General features: G+C 44.2%; 1 protein-coding gene across 2 annotated transcripts in view; it reads right to left on the reverse strand.

Moving 5' to 3' along the window:
- Positions 1-13307: 13307 nt before the first annotated feature.
- The window catches only part of ABCB5 (ATP binding cassette subfamily B member 5), a 172422-nt gene continuing 164820 nt past the window's right edge, over positions 13308-20909 (reverse strand). For both annotated transcript variants that reach the window (XM_077491248.1, XM_077491247.1), the window contains exons 27-28: positions 17272-17418; positions 13308-16530 (exon numbers count right to left, since the gene is read on the reverse strand). In XM_077491248.1, coding sequence (XP_077347374.1) covers positions 16333-16530; positions 17272-17418 — 345 coding nt within the window. In that variant the 3' untranslated portion in view covers positions 13308-16332. The remainder of the gene's footprint in view (positions 16531-17271; positions 17419-20909) is intronic.

Raw genomic sequence — 20909 nt, forward strand, 5'->3', positions numbered from 1 at the left:
AGTAGCAAGGAGGGAGCCTTTTTTCTTATGCAAACCTTTGTACATAAGGTCATATTTAGACAATTGTACATTCTCTTCTATATCAAGTGTCGTATAGATAGCCTTTAATAAGTCATCTACATCTTTCAATCATAACTTATACCTGGAGCCCCTTGTGGATTCTCTATCCCTGGGCCCTATATCTGACCCTGATTCTGCCGGAGAAGAATGAGCAGATCCGGCTTCAGCCTCCGAGTCTTCACTCTCCCTACTCTGCTGTGGAGCACTAGGAATGGCTGAAGTCCTAACTGGAAATTAACCCTCTGAGGGGACTTGAATCTTGTCAATTAGAATTTTAAACAAGCTAAACATAGATGAAAGCTCATCTCTAACAGAAGTTAGCATTTTCTGGCAGGAGACTACAGGGTCATCCTTAACCACTTGCTTACTGGGCACTTAAACCCCCCTCAGTCCCAGACCAATTTTCAGCTTTCAGTGCTCTCACATTTTGAATGACAATTACTCAGTCATGCAACACTGTAACCAAATGATTTTTTTGTCCTTTTCTTCATACCAATAGAGCTTTCTTTTGGTGGTATTTGATCACCTCTCGGTTTTTTATTTTCTGCGCTATAAATGAAAAAAGACCGAAAATTTTGAAAAAAAATGAATTTTTCTTCGTTTCTGTGACAAAATTTAGCAAATTAGCAATTTTTCTTCATAAATTTTGGCCACAATTTATACTACTACACATCTTTGGTAAAAATAACCCAAATTTTTGCATATTATATGATCTGTGTGAAATTTATAGAGTCTACAAGCTATGGTGCAAATCATAAAGATTTGCAAAAAAAGATCACATCTGATGTACTAAGGCCTATCTCCATTCTTGAGACCCTAACAAGCCAGGAAAGTACAAATGCCCCCCAAATGACCCCTTTTTGGAAAGTAGACATTCCAATGTATTTAGTAAGAGGCATGGTTAGTTATTTTAAGTTGTCATTTTTTCCCATAATTCTTTGCAAAATTACGATTTTTTTTTTTTTTTTCACAAAATTTTCATTGTAATAGCTTATTTCTCCCACACGGAATGTGCATACCACAAATAACACCCCAAAATACATTCTTCTACTCCTCCTGAGTATAACGATACCACATGTGTGAGACTTTTACACAGCCTGACCACATACAGAGGCCTAATTTTGAAGTAGCACCTTCAGGCATTCTAAGAGCATAAATTACACATTTCATTTCTCAATCACCTATTACAGTTTTGAAGGCCCTGGAACACCAGGGCAATGGAAACGTCCAGAAAATGACCCCATTTTGGAAAGCTAACACCCCAACGTATAATCTATGAGGCATAATGAGTCTTTTCAATGGTTCATTTTTTTCCAGAAGTTTTCGGAAAATGTGGAAAAAAATGAAAACGCATTTTTTTTTACACAAAGTTGTCCGTTTATAAGATATTTCCAACGCATAGCATTTACATAGCAAAAATAACACCCCAAAATACGTTCTACTACTCCTCCTGAGTATAACGATACCAAATGTGTGAGACTTTTACACAGCCTGACCACATACAGAGGCCTAATTTTGAAGTAGCACCTTCAGGCATTCTAGGAGCATAAATTACACATTTCATTTCTCAACCACCTATTACAGTTTTGAAGGCCCTGGAACACCAGGGCAATGGAAACGTCCAGAAAATGACCCCATTTTGGAAAGCTAACACCCCAACGTATAATCTATGAGGCATAATGAGTCTTTTCAATGGTTCATTTTTTTCCAGAAGTTTTCGGAAAATGTGGAAAAAAATGAAAACGCATTTTTTTTTACACAAAGTTGTCCGTTTATAAGATATTTCCAACGCATAGCATTTACATAGCAAAAATAACACCCCAAAATACGTTCTACTACTCCTCCTGAGTATAACGATACCACATGTGTGAGACTTTTACACAGCCTGACCAAATACAGAGGCGCAACATGCAAGAAACACCGTCGGCGTTCCAGGGACACATAGCCTGCACATACCAAGAATTACACCCCCAAATACATTATGCTGAGCAAAGGGTAAAGAAAAGATTACCTGTGGTTTTAGAAGCGCAGTTGTCCACAGGAGGATATCACTGGTCCAGGCAGCAGGCAGGGACTTGGTCAGCAACAGCGAACACAGTTTTTCAGGCAGGAGGCAGGGATACTGTCCATATTACAGTCCAGGGTTAGTGCAGAGATGTCAGCAGTGCCAAAAATATTGGTCCTGGTAGTAGGCAGGTCCTTGTGGTGTGGTCAGTGCGGCATGATGGCAGTAAGTCCTACAGGCAGCAGACAAAAGTAGAGCCTCGTTCAGGACAGAATGGGGATAGGGGTAGAGGCTTCTCCCTCCCAAATCTCTTTGAAGCCTCCGAGTCTCCAGACCCTAATCTAGGAATAAGAAAACAAAGAAAATTGTTTTCTTCTTCCAGAAAAACTATACTGGAGCCCCTCACATATGTGAGACCCCGTGTTGAATCAGTCCAAGAGGCAGGCAAATATCGTGGTCAAACAGTCCAAGGTCAGTTCCAGATCAGGCAGAGATATATACAGAATCGTTAGACAGAAGCATGGTCGAATAACAGTCCAGGGTCAGTTCCAGATGAGGCAGAGGTATGTACAGAATCGTTAGGCAGAAGCGTGGTCGAATAACAGTCCAGGGTCAGTTCCAGATCAGGCAGCGGTATGTACAGAATCGGCAGGCATAAGAGTGGTCAAATAACAAGCCAGGGTCCGTTACAGAGCAGGCAGTGGCATAAGGGGTGTGAAGGTGTATGAAGGCAGGAACTGAGGATTATGTTTACCATACTTCACTAAAAATTTATTGAAGTATGGTAACGCCGAAAACAGTCGCCTATACAGAGGCCTGGTTGGGAAGGACATTGTGCACAATAATAAGATGTGTCTTTTCTGACTCCTGCTTTGGTACACACCTTACATCTTTTTTGGCGTCTTTTGCCTGCTGGTGTGGGGGGAATTTTATCCGGAAAGTGGCGCTCGGAGAGTCGACTTACAACGTCTGATCGGATATTTTCTGGTGGGCCGTTTGGGAAAATAAGGGCTGTGAAAACGTCCTCCTGGTAGCCAAAGAAACGTTTGGGGTTTTGGGTGGCGTTGCTGTAAATTACATATGAATTGTAAATGGCCAATTGAAAAAAATAAATTACTACTTTTTTGTACCAATGATATGTCCGTCTTGAGACCAGATATGGTTCCATCATTTGGTCGTTGAAGTCGACTCCTCCCATGAACAAATTATACTCTGAAATACATTTGGGTTTCTTTACGGGGCCATTCCTTCTGGGGATTTCTACGAAGGTATCGTTGTGGATAGAAGATAACATGTACACATCTCTTCTGTCCCTCCACTTCACTGCCAGAACCTCCTTGTTTCTTAGACTTGCGGTTTCTCCTTTCCGCAGCTTCTTGTTCACCAGACTTTGAGGAAAGCCCTTCCGGTTCTTTTTTACAGTGCCACATGCTGGCGTCTTCTTCCGGTGAAGGTTGTGGAACAGGGGCAGAGATGTGTAGAAGTTGTCTACATAGAGGTGGTAGCCTTTATCCAGTAGGGGGTATATGAGGTCCCAAACAATTTTTCCGCTGGATCCCAAATAATCCGGACAATTAGGGGGCTGTAGCTGGGTGTCCTTCCCTTCGTACACCTTGAAGGAATATGTGTACCCTGTGGCTCGGTCACATAATTTGTAGACCTTCACCCCATAGCGGGCCCTTTTGCTGGGCATAAATTGCTTCATCCTAAGCCTGCCACTAAATTTAATAAGGGACTCATCCACACATATGTGTTGGTCCGGGGTAAACAATTTGGGGAATATTTCAGAAAAATAATTTAGTATTGGTCGAATTTTGTAAAGGCGGTCAAAATTTGGATCATTTCGTGGAAGGCATTGGGAATTGTCACTGAAATGTAAGAACCTCAGGATCATCTGATACCTGCTTCTGGGCATTACCGCGGAGAAGAGCGGTGAGTGGTGGAGGGGGTGGGTTGACCAGTAGGTACGTAATTGGTTTTTTTTGTTGAGTCCCATATTAAATGTGAGGCCTAAAAAAAGCTTGAACTCCTCCACCATTAGGTCTCTCCATTCGTAGGGACGGGCATAATAGGAGGTCGGATTTTGAAAAATACATTGTTGTGCATACAGGTTGCACTGGGCCACAATTGACGCCAACATGTCCTCCGTAAAAATTAAATTAAAAAAATCGATGGGGCTAAAATTCTCCGTGTCCACCTGGACTCCTGGCTGGGCGGTGAAAGGGGGAACATTGGCCTCTCCTGAATTAGGAGGAAGCCACAAGGGGTTCTGAAGGGCATAGGGAAGGCCAGCATGGCTCCTAACCCTTTGGGGCTGAGATGACACCCCACTGGTACTTGGCCTTTCTTGCTGGGGCACTGCGGTGCTGGTGGACGGCACTGCGGTGCTGGTGGACGGCACTGCCTCACTAGAACGCCTTCGCTTGATGGGCCGGATATCTTCCTCCTCGGATTCATCAGTCAGTGTTTCACTGCTGAGGACTGGCTCATAAGTTACGTCGGCTTCAGAATCCGAATCCGAAAAGGAATCGGAAGAGGAGAGCTCCCCGTTGCTCTCGTCGGCCGCGGAAATAATTTGGTACGCCTCCTCAGCGGAAAAGACGCGTTTAGCCATTGTAGCACTGATGGGCACTGATGAGGTGGCACAGATGGGCGTTTTTGAGGTGGCACAGATGGGCGCTTTTGAGGTGGCACAAATGGACACTGATGGGTCGGCACAGATGTGCACTGATTTATTGCACAGATGTGCAGATTTGTTGCACGGATGTGCACTGATGAGGCGGCAGATGGGCACTGCTGAGGCGGCAGATGGGCACTGCTGAGGCGGCACAGATGGGCACTGCTGAGGCGGCACAGATGGGCACTGCTGAGGCGGCAGATGGGCACTGATGGGTCGGCACAGATGTGCACTGATTTATTGCACGGATGTGCACTGATTTATTGCACGGATGTGCACTGCTGAGGTGGCAGATGGGCACTGCTGAGGCGGCAGATGGGCACTGCTGAGGCGGCAGAGATGGGCACTGCTGAGTCGGCACAGATGGGCACTGCTGAGTCGGCAGATGGGCACTGATAGGTCGGCACAGATGTGCATTGATTTATTGCACGGATGTGCACTGATAAGGCAGCAGATGGGCACAGATGGGCACTGCTTAGGCGGCACAGATGGGCACTGCTTAGGCGGCACAGATGGGCACTGCTGAGGCGGCACAGATGGGCACTGCTTAGGCGGCACAGATGGGCACTGCTGAGGCACAGATGGGCACCGATTGGTACAGATGGGCACCGATTGGCACTGGCTGGCACTGGCTGGCACTGGCGGGCACTGGCGGGGCACTGGCGGGCACTGGCGGTGCACAGATGGAGCACTGGCGGTGCACAGGTGGGCACAGGTGGGCACAGGCGGTGCACAGGTGGGCACTGGCAGGGTAGATCTGGGCACTGGCAGGGCACTGGCAGGGTAGATCTGGGCACTGGCAGGGTAGATCTGGGCACAGGTGGGGTTTTTATCCGTTTACTGACACTTTTACACTCACAAACACATTCGGTCTCCTCACACGCTATCGCTGTGTGAGGAGACACGTTCGGCAATGGGTGATGATCTCATTTGTTTACATTTGAGATCATCACCCATTGGAGGAGGCGATCGCGCTGTAAACGGCCGCTGTGATTGGCCGTTTACAGCGATCTGTGATTGGCTGTGTCCAGCGGACACGGCCAACACAGATTTTCCCCGATGCGCTCTCCCGGGAGCGCGCGGGGAACTCTTAAAGGGGACCCGCGCTATACACGTCTTTTTACTATAGCGCGGATCTCAAGTGGTTAAAGAGGAAGCAAACCCTCTCTTTAAAAAAAACACACCCTGCAGGACAAAGGGATAATGAGCTAGTATGCATAGCATACTAGCTCATTATGAATTACTTACCTGAGATTGAAGCCCCCGGAGTGACCCTCATTCACCTCCTCTGTCACTGACATGTTGACTAGGCATGTCTTCCAGGTATCGCTGCTCCGGGGCTGTGGACTAACTGGAGCAGCGATGATGTCACTCCCACGCATGCATGCTGGTGCCGCCACTAATGACATGATCGCAGTTAGAAATGGCACGCACAGTGTGCCTGTGCCCGATGTCTACCGCGCATGCGCCGTAGACATGGGTGCTGCTATTTCTGCAAATATCTCCTAAATCTTTTAGGTTTGGAAGATATTTCTTGCACCTACAGGTAAGCCTTAATCTAGGCTTACCTGTAGGGTAAAGTGGTTGTAATCGGTTTACAACCACTTTAACTAGGCTGTCTATACAGGAGTGGCAAACTGCTTTGCTCCATGAGAAGCTCAATTTGTTTCTGCAAACCGCACATTTCCTTTTTGGTGGCTGTGCTTGAACCTTGTCCTGATTCTTGGCCTGCAAGAAAACAAATGACCCCAATGAATTTTATGCCACATACACTCCATGACACTCTGTACATAAGAAAAGGAACAATGTGCCCCCTTCACCTAGTCCCTACTGGTTACAAGGGGTAGAACACTCACAGCATGTGCAAGTAAGTAAAATACATTTCAAGCTTAGCTGTGAGGTGCTGGTGTTGGGGCCTGCTTCCGCTGCCTGTGTAGATGTCAAAGAGGAGTCCATCTCGCCCCTGTAGTGGTCCACAGCCTCTACCGGGTTTCACTTGTTTTAAAAACACCAGCGTCCCTATTTATGCAGTTTTAGAGACAGGAACCAGCGCCTCCGGCGCCCGGTGATGACGTCACAAGCCCCAAAAGTGACCCCGCAAGGTACTTCCTGTGGGTCAGCTTGGAATGCATAAGTTCCGCCCCTCCACGCACGCAGCTTCCTCTCTTACTCTGCACTCCAGCCACGCTGCTTAACAGGGAGAGACAAGCTGACTGTCGTCATGCGGCTCGCGGACTGGAGCTCCGACGTTCCCCATGCACTGAGAAGCAGGGACAGCAGACAACCTACTCCCCTGGTGAATGTGCCACTCTGGAACCTAAGAAGGTAGGAATACCACCCCAAAAACGCCACAGGAGACATGCTCATGAGACCTAGGGGAACCAGTTCCAGGAAATACATGCATATACAAATGTGCACATAGGTCCCACATGTGCATATAAATAGCAATTGAGGCACACATGTGAGGTATGGCCATTGAAGTGATAGAAATAATTCTAAAGCCATAATTCATGGTTAACTCCAAATTCATAACCTGTAAAGGCTCTTAAAGTGGTTGTAAAACCTTACATATACCCAGTGAAGTGACTGGCCTCGGGTGATACGTAGAGATGAAAGAAATCCTCCTACATTAGTTGTACCTATTTATCTACAACCCTCTTTCCCTTACATCCATTCAAAGTGCAGAATTTACACAGGATCTCTCAGCTCTGAAAAGCAGGGGGTGGAGAGCTGAAGTTACATCAGTGAGGAGAGCTCTGAGAGCTGATTGGGGGGAAGGACACACCCCCATCACACAACCCACAGGAATAGAACTAAGGCTGTCAATCAGCTGGAGCTCCCAGCCCTGTCACCATTTTTCTCTTGGTGTCAAGAAAACTAGTCAGAAGTGATTCATACTGATAGCAGAAAACTGAGGCAGCAGACAGAAATTACACTTAGTGTTCTGGATTGGGACAAGTGCACACTATAAAGGCATATGCTTTGTTCATATTTCATGTCTGAGGTTTACAAGCACTTTAAGCTCCCTGGCGGTAATCCCGAGTGTGGCTTGGGGGGGGAATTTTCACTACCAAAAGTGGTAACCCAAGCCCCAAGTTACTTACCTTGTCCTCAGGATCCTGGGATGTCCCCCCGCTGTGGCCATGGGCTGTGTCCTCTGCCCGATGTAATGTGTGCCAGGCTCCGTTCCCTGTGAGTGTCGCAACGCACGGGGCGGAGCCCGGTGCCAAATTCAAAAAGTGAAAAAACACGTACAGTATACTGTAATCTTACATTGCTGTATCAAATCATTTCATATCCCTTCTCTTCTGTCCCTAATGCTTTGTCCAGTGCTCTGCATGCAGTTTTATATTATATATACTGTTCTTTCTGCCTGGAAACTTGAGATTGTCCATGCCATCCAAAAAAGTGTCCCTTTACATCAAAAGCGGTTTTAGACCAGCTAGAAAACAGTGATAGTAAATTAGAACACTTGCAGAATTGAGCGCTAGTGATTCGTGGGGAGATTCGTAATGAAACACTGAAAGTAATGACAGTGACAATTCTGCACTGAGCAAATTTCAGTGTTTTTGATTTTATTACATCATTGAATACATTTTATTATTATTATTTGTTATAATTATTTATGGGTATTTATTATATTAGAATTTATGATTCCGTGTTTCAAACTTTATCATACCCGGGATGTCTACAAGACTCTTGTTTGGACAGATTTAAGTTATTTATTACTAAGAATTACAGGCCTACAATATAAAAAGATCAAATTTCCATGCAAAACATTGTACCGCTTTGAGACGCAAAAATCTGACATAATCATACCGCCAGGGATTGTCACTATGAACATTTTTAATTACTTTAGTTTTTCAACATTTCACAGGCACATACAGTTTTGAGAGTGTTTAGTATCTATTTATTTGACACAACCTCATCTTTTATATTTTTGCCAACAAATTGGGTATTATATTCTGTTTGTGTGCAATACATTTTTTACTGAAAATATGCATTTGATACACAGCTACACAAATATTGTGTGACATAAAGATTGCATCTGCCACCATTTTATTTTCCAGGGCCTCTGCTTTCAGAAAAAGTTTAATACAACATATTTGTGGATTCTATGTACGTTGTCATTTTCTAACAAGAAAATGCAGATTTTATGGTGTTTGAAAAGTGTAAAAATTGCCCAAGTGGTTAAACTGTGTAATATCTTTTCCACAAATCATACTTAGTTGGTGAACTGTCTTCTATACCCATTGGACTTTTGAGGTGCCCTAAAATTTTTAATCAAAGTGGATGTCAAGGGGATCCATCAACCCTTGTTAAAAATTATTCATTAATAGTATATGTGCATGGTATTTCCTTTTATGTCATGAATTTGAAGTTTGGTCTGTGTCTAGTTTTAACCATTTTTATAAAAAATATATTATAATGGGGAGTTTAGTTCCCTGTAAATTTTATCCTTGTATTATTGCGGCTTTTTCTAGGGCACCTCAAAAGTCCATTGGGTATAGAACACAAGGATTTGTAATATAGTTAGGATGTCATGCCCCTACAAACTTTGCCGGAGCATCCCAGAACTAAACATCAAAACTATATTGTCAAAAGTATTGGGGCGCCTGCCTTTACATGCACATGAACTTTAATGGCATCCCAGTCTTAGTCTGTAGGGTTTAATATTGAGTTGGCCCATCCTTTGCAGCTATACAGTGGTGTGAAAAAGTGTTTGCCCCCTTCCTCATTTCCTGTTCCTTTGCATGTGTGTCACACTTAAGTGTTTGGGAACATCAAACCAATTTAAACAATAGTCAAGGACAACACAAGTAAACACAAAATGCAATTTGTAAATGAAGGTGTTTATTATTAAAGGTGAAAAAAAATCCAAACCATCATGGCCCTGTGTGAAAAAGTGATTGCCCCCCTTGTTAAAACATACTATAACTGTGGTTGTCCACACCTGAGTTCAATTTCTCTAGCCACACCCAGGCCTGATTATTGCCACACCTGTTCACAATCAAGGCATCACTTAAATAGGAGCTGCTTGACACAGTAAGGTCCACCAGAAGATCCTTAAAAGCTACACATCATGCCGAGACCCAAAGAAATTCAGGAACAATTGAGAAAGAAAGTAATTGAGATCTATCAGTCTGGAAAGGGTTATAAAGCCATTTCCAAAGCTTTGGGAATCCAGCGAACCACAGTGAGAGCCATTATCCACAAATGGCGAAGACATGGAACAGTGGTGAACCTTCCCAGGAGTGGCCGGCCGCCCAAAATTACCCCAAGAGCGCAGCGACGACTCATCCAAGAGGTCACAAAAGACCCCACAACAACGTCCAAGGAACTGCAGGCCTCACTTGCCTCAGTTAAGGTCAGCGTTCATGCCTCCACCATCAGGAAAAGACTGGGCAAAAATGGCCTGCATGGCAGAGTTCCAAGGAGAAAACCACTGTTGAGCAAAAAGAACATCAAAGCTCGTCTCAATTTCTCCACAACACATCTTGATGATCCCCAAGACTTTTGGGACAACATTCTGTGGACCGATGAGACAAAAGTGGAACTCTTTGGAAGGTGTGTGTCCAAGTATATCTGGCGTAGAAGGAACACTGCATTTCATAAAAAGAACATTATACCAACAGTAAAATATGGTGGTGATAGTGTGATGGTCTGGGGCTGTTTTGCTGCTTCAGGACCTGGAAGACTTGCCATGATAAAAGGAACTATGAATTCTGCTGTCTACCAAGAGATCCTGAAGGAGAATGTCCGACCATCTGTTCATGTACTCAAGCTGAAACAAACTTGGGTTCTGCAGCAGGACAATGATCCTAAACACACCAGCAAGTCCACCACCGAATGGCTGAAGAAAAACAAAATGAAGACTTTGGAGTGGCCTAGCCAAAGTCCTGACCTGAATCCTATTGAGATGTTGTGGTATGACCTTAAAAAGGCCGTTCATGCTCGAAAACCCTCTAATGTAACTGAATTAGGACAATTCTGCAAAGATGAGTGGGCCAAAATTCCTCCAGGACGCTGTAAAAGCCTCATTGCACGTTATCGCAAACGCTTGGTTGCAGTTGTTGCTGCTAAGGGTGGCCCAACCAGTTATTAGGTTTAGGGGGCAATCACTTTTTCACACAGGGCCATGATGGTTTGGATTTTTTTTCACCTTTAATAATAAACACCTTCATTTACAAATTGCATTTTGTTGTTACTTGTGTTGTCCTTGACTATTGTTTAAATTGGTTTGATGTTCCGAAACACTTAAGTGTGACAAACATGCAAAGGAACAGGAAATGAGGAAGGGGGCAAACACTTTTTCACACCACTGTAACAGCTTCAACTCTTCTGGGAAGGCTGTCCACAAGGTTTAGGAGTGTGTCTATGGGAATGTTTGACCATTCTTCCAGAAGGACATTTGTGAGGTCAAGCACTGATGTTGGACGAGAAGGCCTGGCTCGCATTCCCAAAGGTGTTCTATTCAGGTTGAGGTCAGGACTGTATGCAGACCAGTCAAGTACCTCCCCCTAAACCTGCTCATCCATGTCTTTATGGACCTTGCTTTGTGCACTGGCCCCTTAGTCCCAGTGAAGGGAACTCTGAAGGTGTCGGCATACCAAGACATTTTGGAAAATCTCATGCTACCAACTTTGTGGGAATAGTTTGGAGATGGCCCCTTCCTGTTCCACATGGACATGGATGAGTGAGTTTAGGGTGGAGGAACTTGACTGGCCTGCACAGAGTCCTGACCTCAACCTAATAGAACACCTTTGGGGTGAATTAGAGTGGAGACTGTGAGCCAGGCCTTCTATTCCAACATCAGTGTCTGACCTCACAAATGCGCTTCTGGAAGAATGGTCAAACATTCCCATAGACACACTCCTAAATCTTGTGGACAGCCTTCCCAGAAGAGTTGAAGCTGTTATAGCTTCAAAGGGTCGGTTAAATCAATATTGAACCCTAGGGACTAAGACTGGGACACCATTAAAGTTCATGTGCAATGTAAGGCAGGTGTCCCAATACTTTTCACAATATAGTGTATTCATTCTGGCTTGGGGTGATGAGCTGATTAAGTCAACTGACCTAAAATCTTTAGCCTTAGACTCACCCCTCCTATATTGGTGATGCTGATGGCTCTGTGTACAGTCCTCTGATTTGCCATCAAATTTCTCTAATGCCATCGGCCATGGATTAAATTTTTTTCAAAGAGGGCCAGATTTGTTGAAGTGAAGTGAACAAGCGTGAGGGCCAACCGTCCTGCCTGACATTCTTTGAACCATTAAAATTTGGTTTAAGTGTGTTAGTCCGAGCGCTAATACCCAGCCCAATAAGAATTCTCTTGTCTTTGTGGCTGTGTGTGGCGAAGAGATGAGCTCAGACGTGTTATTTGGATATATATATATATATATATATATATATATATATATATATATATATATGTATATATACACATCTTTCATGGCCCCCAACGAATACCCAAGCGCTGCTCAGGACTAAGGATTAGCTCAGGCGTGTTATTTGGATATACCGTATTTATCGGAGTATAACATGCACAGTCGTATAATAACACCTTCACTTTAAGAGGGAAGTTTCAGGAAAATTTTTTTTTTTTAAATAAAGAATTGTGAAGCAAAATAAGGGTCAGTGCCCATCAATGCAGCCTAATCAGTGCCCATCTGCAGCCTCACCATTGCAATCAATGCAGCCTCACAAGTGCCATGAATGCAACCTCACCATTGCTATGAATGCAACCTCACCATTGCCATGAATGCAGCCTCACCATTGCCATGAATGCAGACTTACCATTGATATGAATGCAGCCTCACCATTGCTTTGAATGCAGCCTCACCATTGCCATGAATGCAGCCTCACCATTGCTATGAATGCAGCCTCACCATTGCCATGAATGCAGCCTCGCCATTGCTATGAATGCAGCCTCACCATTGCCATGAATGCAGCCTCACCATTGCCATGAATGCAGCCTCACCATTGCCATGAATGCAGCCTCACCATTGCCATGAATGCAGCCTCACCATTGCTATGAATGCAGCCTCACCATTGCCATGAATGCAGCCTCACCATTGCTATGAATGCAGCCTCACCATTGCCATGAATGCAGCTTCACAATTTCCATGAATGCAGCCTGATCCATGCCCATCTACAGCCTTAGAGGGGACTGGGAGGAGGGCGGGACAAGCACCCACAGATTACATACAGGAGAATCTCCTCTTTAAAACAAAGTTCTGCCTCATATGATAGACAGAACAGTCGTCCAATGCCAGCCCAGGAGACTGAAATTCCTATTACATACGCAGCCGTGTAAATAGGAGATTCTTCTGTATGTAATCTGATGGCACTAGTCCCGCCCCTTCCCTGTCCCCTCCAAAACAGCGCCGATAAGTACGGTATATATCGTGGGCCTGGGGGCCACAAAAGATATATATATCCAAATTACCAGGGGGGCCATATTGAACCGTAATGCGGGCCACAATAGGATGCCTGGCCTGGCCTAATAGGATGCCTAAAGTTACATTTTGTGTGGACTTACCTTCTGAAATAAACACACCAAGCTTTAATAGTCATAACTGTTTAATTTTGAATAATTTAGCAAGATAAAAAAAAATGTAAAAACTATTCGTTCTTTCACTTACTCTGTAGAGATGCAGCATATTTTCTTTTATTTAAGTCTATGCAGCTACATATTTTCCTGTTAACACACTTTCCCCATTGTTGTTACTGAAATCCACAGATGAATGGCTTCAATTAACACAGAGTTCTTAATTTTTATAGAAGGGGTGGAATTGAAACCTGGCGCTTCTGTTGTTATATCCTCACTGGGTAGATTCTTCCATTCTGTTTGACAGATAGTGATAGAAAATCCCATATTTTTGAGTTGTCACGAGAAAATGAAAAGATGGGAAATCTTTCAATGTGGACACCTGGTGACATCTGCCTACACGTTACAATGTGACTGTACAATCTTGGACAATCAGCACCAGGATTTATCAAAACTATGTATATGAGGACCTACCTAAACTATCCAACTAATGTCTATACAATTAGGCAGGCATTTGCACCATAGCTGTTGGCAGATCTAAAGAAGATTGTAACATGTGTGGTGAGCTTTAGAGGGGAATTTCCCCCTGGACTTTATTTTAGTGTTAATTCTTAAGTGCAGTACCGTACAACAAGCAAGCAGCGTTCATGTTATATCACTTGCTCCAGCCAAGTTAATTCTGACGGTTCTGCACTTAAAGGAAATATACCACCAGCTTTAAAAATTGCATGTAAAAGCACAGAAAAATCAAGTACTTTAAATGCTTACTTGTAGTGTTTTCCTTTCTATAAATTTGTTTTTATTCATTTGCAATGTGTGTTAGAGCTTACTAGAAAATTTGAGTCAGTTCACTAGCACAGCTCCTCTCTTTTTACATGCCACAGTCCAGTGGCGGCCCCGTAATGCTGGACGCATGGATTCCAATGGTTTTTTTTTTTGAAGCACGTGATTAGAGTCAGAGGCTCTAATAGGCTTCAAAAAATAATATGAATATTCGCTATTGTCACACTGATTCTCCTCTCAGCCAATCAGGAAGCAGGTTTCCAGATTGGCCGAAAGGAGAAGCGAGTCCAGTCGCCACTACCATAGTCCTCATCTATGAGTGTTCGTTCTTGACTTCTCCACCCCTTCCTACATTTCCATTTAGGTAGTTGCTTGGGGAGAAGCTAAGGGGAATACTAGAGAGTGTCACTTGAGTCTGAGTCTGCTAACGCATCCATGATAATGGCCCTCAGCAGCAGCCAACTTGGTACTTTTAGATGTCCACACGTGGTAAATGTATGCCACGTACACACGACCGGACTTTTTGACAGACTTGGTCCGGCAGACTGGAATCCGCCAGACAATTCGATCGTGTGTGGGCTCCAGTGGACTTTTTCTTCCCAAAAGTCTGGCAGACCTAGAAATAAAACTTGCTTCAAATCTTTCCGACGGACTCAAGTCCGGTTGAAAAATCCTGTTGTCTGTGTTCTAGTCCGAAGGACTAAAACCGATGCTAGAGCAGCTATTGGCTACTGGCTATGAACTTTCTTATTCAACGTCATCACGTTTGAATCCGTCTGACTTTTGGAGTGATCGTGTGTCGCCAAGTCCGTTCGTTTGAAAGTCTGGCGAACCTCAGCTGCAGAGTCCGTCGGATTGTCTGCAGGACCAAGTCCGTCAAAATGTCTGATCGTGTGTACGCGGCATTACAGGTAAATAACATACTGTACTTAAAATACCTTAACCTCTTGGCCCCGATAGCACACACATATGCGACCTCTCAGCGGATGGGCCGTGGCGCCAAGCAGCTGCATATTTGCGTGCAACATTGCAAAACAGATGCATTTGCATTTCAGATCATGTGACCACCATGACAGCCCATCATGGCAGTCACATGATCATAAACTCCACACTGCCTCCCAGCCTCTGAAACCCCTTAGGCTGGGAGACGCTGGCGCCAAGGGGTTAAATATGCATCAATCTTATTTGAAGATTTCTGTTACAATTAGTGGTCTGGTGATTGGGTCTCTTTAAAGTGTATGTGGAGCAATACATCTAATCATTCCATGCTACATTCAACTTAAAAAAAAAAAAAAAAAATGGCAGGAGTTGGGCTTAAAGGGAAAGTGCATAAATAATGAATAAATTATTAGTATGTTTTACTGCATAGGCAGGCACTGTTAGTGTTACATCTATTAGTGCAACATGAACATGTAAGAAGCTGGGAAATCTAAATGCTGTCGTCAGCTACAGGTAGCACCAGGATATATGTCAAGTATTTTGTCTATTAAGGGCACACAAACTGGTTAACTTGATATCTCCCATCCTTGCCTCTCCATTTGTCCCCCCCAGAGATCAGTGAATTACCCAGGGGAGAAATATACTCCCTTCCTCCTACAATACAGTGCCTAAGCAAGTTATAACCAGGCCAAAACACAGTCACATGTAGAGAGGGTCCTTAGCCATTAGTAAACTTTGCTTACTAAGGACTTTTTCTTAGGACTGCAGTAAGTACAGGGAAGGTAACTATCTATAGCAGAGGGGGTAGGGCTATCAAGGATACCTGTTAGAGTGCCCCCAAAATGCAAAGTTATACTCTGAAGAACAATTCCAGGTATGTATATTTTTACATAGTTACAATCACCTAGCCTGGACCAATGTGACTATCCATATACTATACATCCTGAAATTGCTTTGCATTTCCTCAATGAATGCAAAGCATCCTCTGATTGTATGAGGTGCAGAGGCAGGGCAGTGACATCAAACTCCACTTTGTCCACAGAATGCTTTGCATTCATTGAGAAAATGCAAAGCATTCTCTGAATGGCGCCCATGCCAAGCAGCTGATGGCCTGTGTTCACAATGCAGTAGGGCAACTGCACGGCCTGGGACCCAGAAACCAGCAGAAATGACTGTATTGGGGTGCCTACTACAGTGATTTCCAGCTTCCAGAGGGATTCCACAGGTATGGTATATACATAGTTACATTGTTCCAAGCTGGACCAATGTAAAAATATCCAAACCTGAAATTCTTTGTTAATTGCTTTATGCTTTTCTCTAAGTTATTGTTTGTGCATTCACTAATTGGTAGTATGCCCCTCGATTTGACAGAAGCTGTTGATGAGTTCCATGTTCTAATATCCTGCCGTTCTTCATAACAACAATAAGGTCAGCATTCTGGACTGTGGACAGTCTGTGGGCGATTATGATGCAAGTCCTTCCTTTCCTGGCTTGATCGAGAGCTTTTTGTACAATCTTAAAATGAGACAAAGTATTTTTAGTAAAATTGACTGTAGTAAAAAAAACAAAAAATATATAGTTGAGCGGTAAATCTTAAAAAAAAAAAAAAAAAAAAAAAAAAAGAATATACAGTATATGCAATTTTTTTATTTGTTGGCAATAGACTTTAAAAAAAGAAAGAATCATGCTTTTTGCATTGAGTATTACATATACAAACTAAACATCTACTGTATGTGTTTTTTTGATGTTTAGAATAAAGTAATATTTTACATAATGTTGGGTCCATAGAAGATAGTGAGCTTGCTTATCCAGAATTGTGCTTCTGTGTGTTATTAGATCCGACTAGACATTACATATAATGAAATTCCATCCAACATTAAACCCTTTCTCATATACAGACATGCTTCTGAACTTCCTTAATGTCCTGCTCTAGTGACAATGGTCACCTACATCAGGGGAAATCTCCAAACTGGGAACGCTTACTTAGTCATAATAGTAGCTTAGCGTATAAATAGGGAAACACGATTTTTGTTCTACAGTTATTCAATCAAGTCATTACAACATGGGAAGTTTTAACCTCTAATCAGTATTTCCAAAACTGTGGTCATAACATGGGAGGGTCTAACCATTAACCAGTCTATCCAAATAAGAATAAAAATAAAATATCACTGAAGATACATTTGTAACAGCAGTAAATGTAAGCTTCTCAGGCCTACAGTACAAACTGCGTAAAAAGTGCAATATTTTATTGATTACCTTTTCACTTTCATTGTCCAATGCTGAAGTGGCTTCATCCAGCAGTAATAGTTTTGGGGAGCGGATAAGTGCTCTGGCTATGGCTATCCTCTGCTTTTGACCTCCCGAGAGCTGAGTTCCTTTATCTCCAACTCTTGTGTTATATTTCTAAGTAAAATAAAAAGACTATTATTAGCATGTATTACCATATTCAATATTTTGTTTAACCAGTTGCCTACTGGCCACCTACATCTCCTTCCTGACCAGGCCTATTTTCAGCTTTCAGCACTGTTGCACTTTGAATGACAATTGCGCGGTTATGCAACACTGTACCTAAACAAAATTGGTATAATTTTTTTCTCACAAATAGAGCTTTCTTTTGGTGGTATTTAATTACCACTGGGCAAAAAAAGACCAAAAATGTTGAATTTTTTTTTCTCCTTCACTGACGTGCGCTGATGAGGCTGCACTGATGGGCAATGTTAGGCCCTGATGAGGTGGCAATGTTCAGGCAGCACTGATAAGTGGCACTGAAGGGCACTGAGAGGTGGCACTGATGAGCACTGATAGGCAGCACTGATAGGTGGCACTGGTAGATAACACTGGTCATGAGGCACTGATTGGCAGCACTGATAGATTACACTGATGGGCACTGAAAGGTGTCACTAGTGGGCACTGATTTGCACTGAATGGTTGCACTTGTGGGCAGTGATGGGTAGCACAGATCGGGACCGGTGTCCCTGTAAAAGAAGTTTGTTAGCGGCTTTATTCTTTTCTCCTCGTGCTGATTGTGAGGAGAAAAATAAATCTGGTAACCAACTCCTGTTTACTTCATGTGGTAAAGGGGCCACTGTGATAGGCCCTTTACACTGTTCTGTGATCAGCCAGGTCCGAAGGACTCAGTGATCACAGTACTCGCCGGGCAGAGCAGCGCAATCACAGGAGGACATCTATTGATGCCCTCCCAGCACTGGAAGCCCGTGATGTAGCCATCATTCAGCTATAGCCCTGGTGGAAAGTGGTTAAAGCCCAATGGAACTTTCAACTTAAAGGTGAACTTAACCCAGTTTCCAAAATAGTTACATTTAAGGCATACATTTTTTTCCTGGAATATCCCTATTAGAGTAGTGGGTAAAATGTCCAACAGAAGTTGTGAAGCGACCCAGGGCACATCTTGCTCCATGTATGTGTGTATATGTATCCTTTAAGAGTCATTCAAGGGACAAATACTGCTGTGTAGGGGCGACCTGTCCATTGTGGGCACACGGACGCTCCTCTATCTACCACAGCCGCCCTCCCTATCCATGCGCTCAGCCCCTATCAGGACACCGGGCGCATGAATTCCTATGGCAGAGGTGGGCGGGTGTGTTTTTTGAAGCACCTAAGGGCCAGAGGCTCTAATAGGCTTCAAAATAGAGTGGACTTGGGGCGCAGAGCATTGCGTCTGGAGCCCACCCAGTTGTGTTGAAACAGCAAATGAATATTTGCTGTTGCAACACTAATCCTCCTTCCAGCCGATAGGGAAGCCGGTCTGATACTCATCAGCCAATAGGCTGAAAGGACAGGCGATTCCATTGGATGCCTAGGAGGAGCGGAGGAAATGCACAGCGAAAGCAAGGAGGAGAAGACACAGGAGCCTGCTGCCCGTCACAGCCTGGGTGCTCGGGTTTGGCATATCATGGATCAAATGGACAGGCTGTTGGGTGAGGCTGGGGAGGACCCAGCTGTCTCTCATGGTACACATTGGTACAAATGACAAAGTTAGAGGAAGGTGGAATGTCCTAAAACATTATCTCAGTGACTTAGGGGTTATATTGAAAAAAGGATCTCCAAGGTGGTGTTCTCAAAGGTACTACCTGTGCCTCAAGCCACTCCAGAGAGGCAGCAGGAGCTCAAGGAACTTAACAAGTGGCTGAAGAATTGGTGAAGGAAGGAGGTTTTGGGCTCCTGGAGAACTGGACTGACTTCTCAGTCAGTTAACGGCTGTATAGTAGGGACGGACTACACCTCAATTGGGAGGGTGTAGCGACCACAGGATAATTACCGTATTTATCGGCGTATAATATGCACTTTTTTACCCTGAAAACAGAGTGTAAACTGTGCCTGTGTGTTATAAGCCGATATCTGTTTTTTACCAACGAGGATTGGGCGGTCCGCCCCGCGTGCCACTCATTGGGAGGGTGTCAGGCTGGCCACCTGCCCGCCTTTCCCTGGGACAGCACTGCCAGCACACTCCAAATTCTAGAAAACACCGCTGCCAGCCCTCTCCCACACACCGCTCCCCCCCGTGCCACTATCAATGCAAATCCAAGCCTCCAAATCCTTCCACCAACCCCACTCATTCTGGCCGCTCTCCTCCTCCCAATCCACCCCCTCCTCGAGTGTAGCTTTTGATTGGAGGAGGAGAGCGGTCGTGTGACCTTCAATGAAAGAGGAAAGCAGTCACATGACTGGGTCCACTGCGCCAATGGAGGTATTCAGAAGCTCCGATCCACAACGAGTGACACAGGAGGAGCGGCACATGAGAAGGGACCAGCAGTGATGCAATCTATACTCCAGAGCATGCTGGCAATGCCGTTGCAGGAGACTGGCGATCTTCTGGGAGTGCAAAGGGGGGGCTTTGTAATGAAAGGGGTCTGTGTACAATGCAGGGGTCTGTGTACTATGCGGGGATGCAGGTGTCTGTGTACAATGCGCGGGTCTGTGTGCAATGCGGGGGTCTGTGGACTATGCGGAGGTCTGTGTACTATGCGGTGCGGGGGTCTGTGTACTATGCAGGGGTCTGTGTACTATGCAGGGGATCTGTGTACTATGCAGGGGATCTGTGTACTATTCAGGGAGTCTGTGTGTTATGCAGGGGTCTCTGTGTACCATGCAGGGGGCTGTGGAAAGTTTTTTTAAAGTTAATGTGCGCGTTATACGCCGATAAATACGATACATTCAGCATAAATTACAGGAAAAGGAGACACAAGGGCTGTGCAAGAACACTTAATCTCAAAAGAGCTAACTTTTCTAAACTGTGCTTAAATCCTAGAAACACTGAACATTGGGGAAAAAGGGTAGTAGTTTTAGAAAATGTAAATAAAAAGTATTATCCAGTGCATTCCAATGGGCAATACATATAAAAGAGCTAAGGTAAACTGGGTGGCTAAATTCTAATGTAAAAAATAGTTTACAGAGAAAAAACAGACCAACATACACATGGGCCAAATGTCAACCTTTTTTTAACTGCATTGTCTCCTGACATTCGATGTGTACGATGGTTTACTGTTGGGATCATTGCCCCTAGAGCTGGAAGATGAACCTTGTGCCTGCATTATTAATTGGGGAGCTTAATTAATCAGATCATTGTGTGGGCTCTCTAATATAGGATTTGCTCACCCTCAAGGGGGGGGGGGGGGGATCTGTAAGAAATTACCCAGTCCAGTAAAATATATATGTCTCCTGTCTCTCAGAGAACAAAAGCTTTGTGCCTTCAATAGCATGCTAATGAAGGCCTCTTGAGCCCCCTAGGGAAAGAGAGCCTTGACTGATGGGGGCATGGCTAGCGGCAAGAGAAACTATTGGTTGGAACAGTTGGGATGGGATGGGCCTGAGCTCAGGGATCGTGTGCCCCAGGGAATTCTGGGTCTTTCGGAAGAGTTGTTTGGAAGAGCTGC

The sequence above is a fragment of the Lithobates pipiens genome, unplaced genomic scaffold (assembly GCF_037356315.1).
Source record: "Lithobates pipiens isolate NorthernLeopardFrog02 unplaced genomic scaffold, aLitPip1_a1.2 Scaffold_19, whole genome shotgun sequence".
NCBI lineage: Eukaryota > Metazoa > Chordata > Amphibia > Anura > Ranidae > Lithobates > Lithobates pipiens.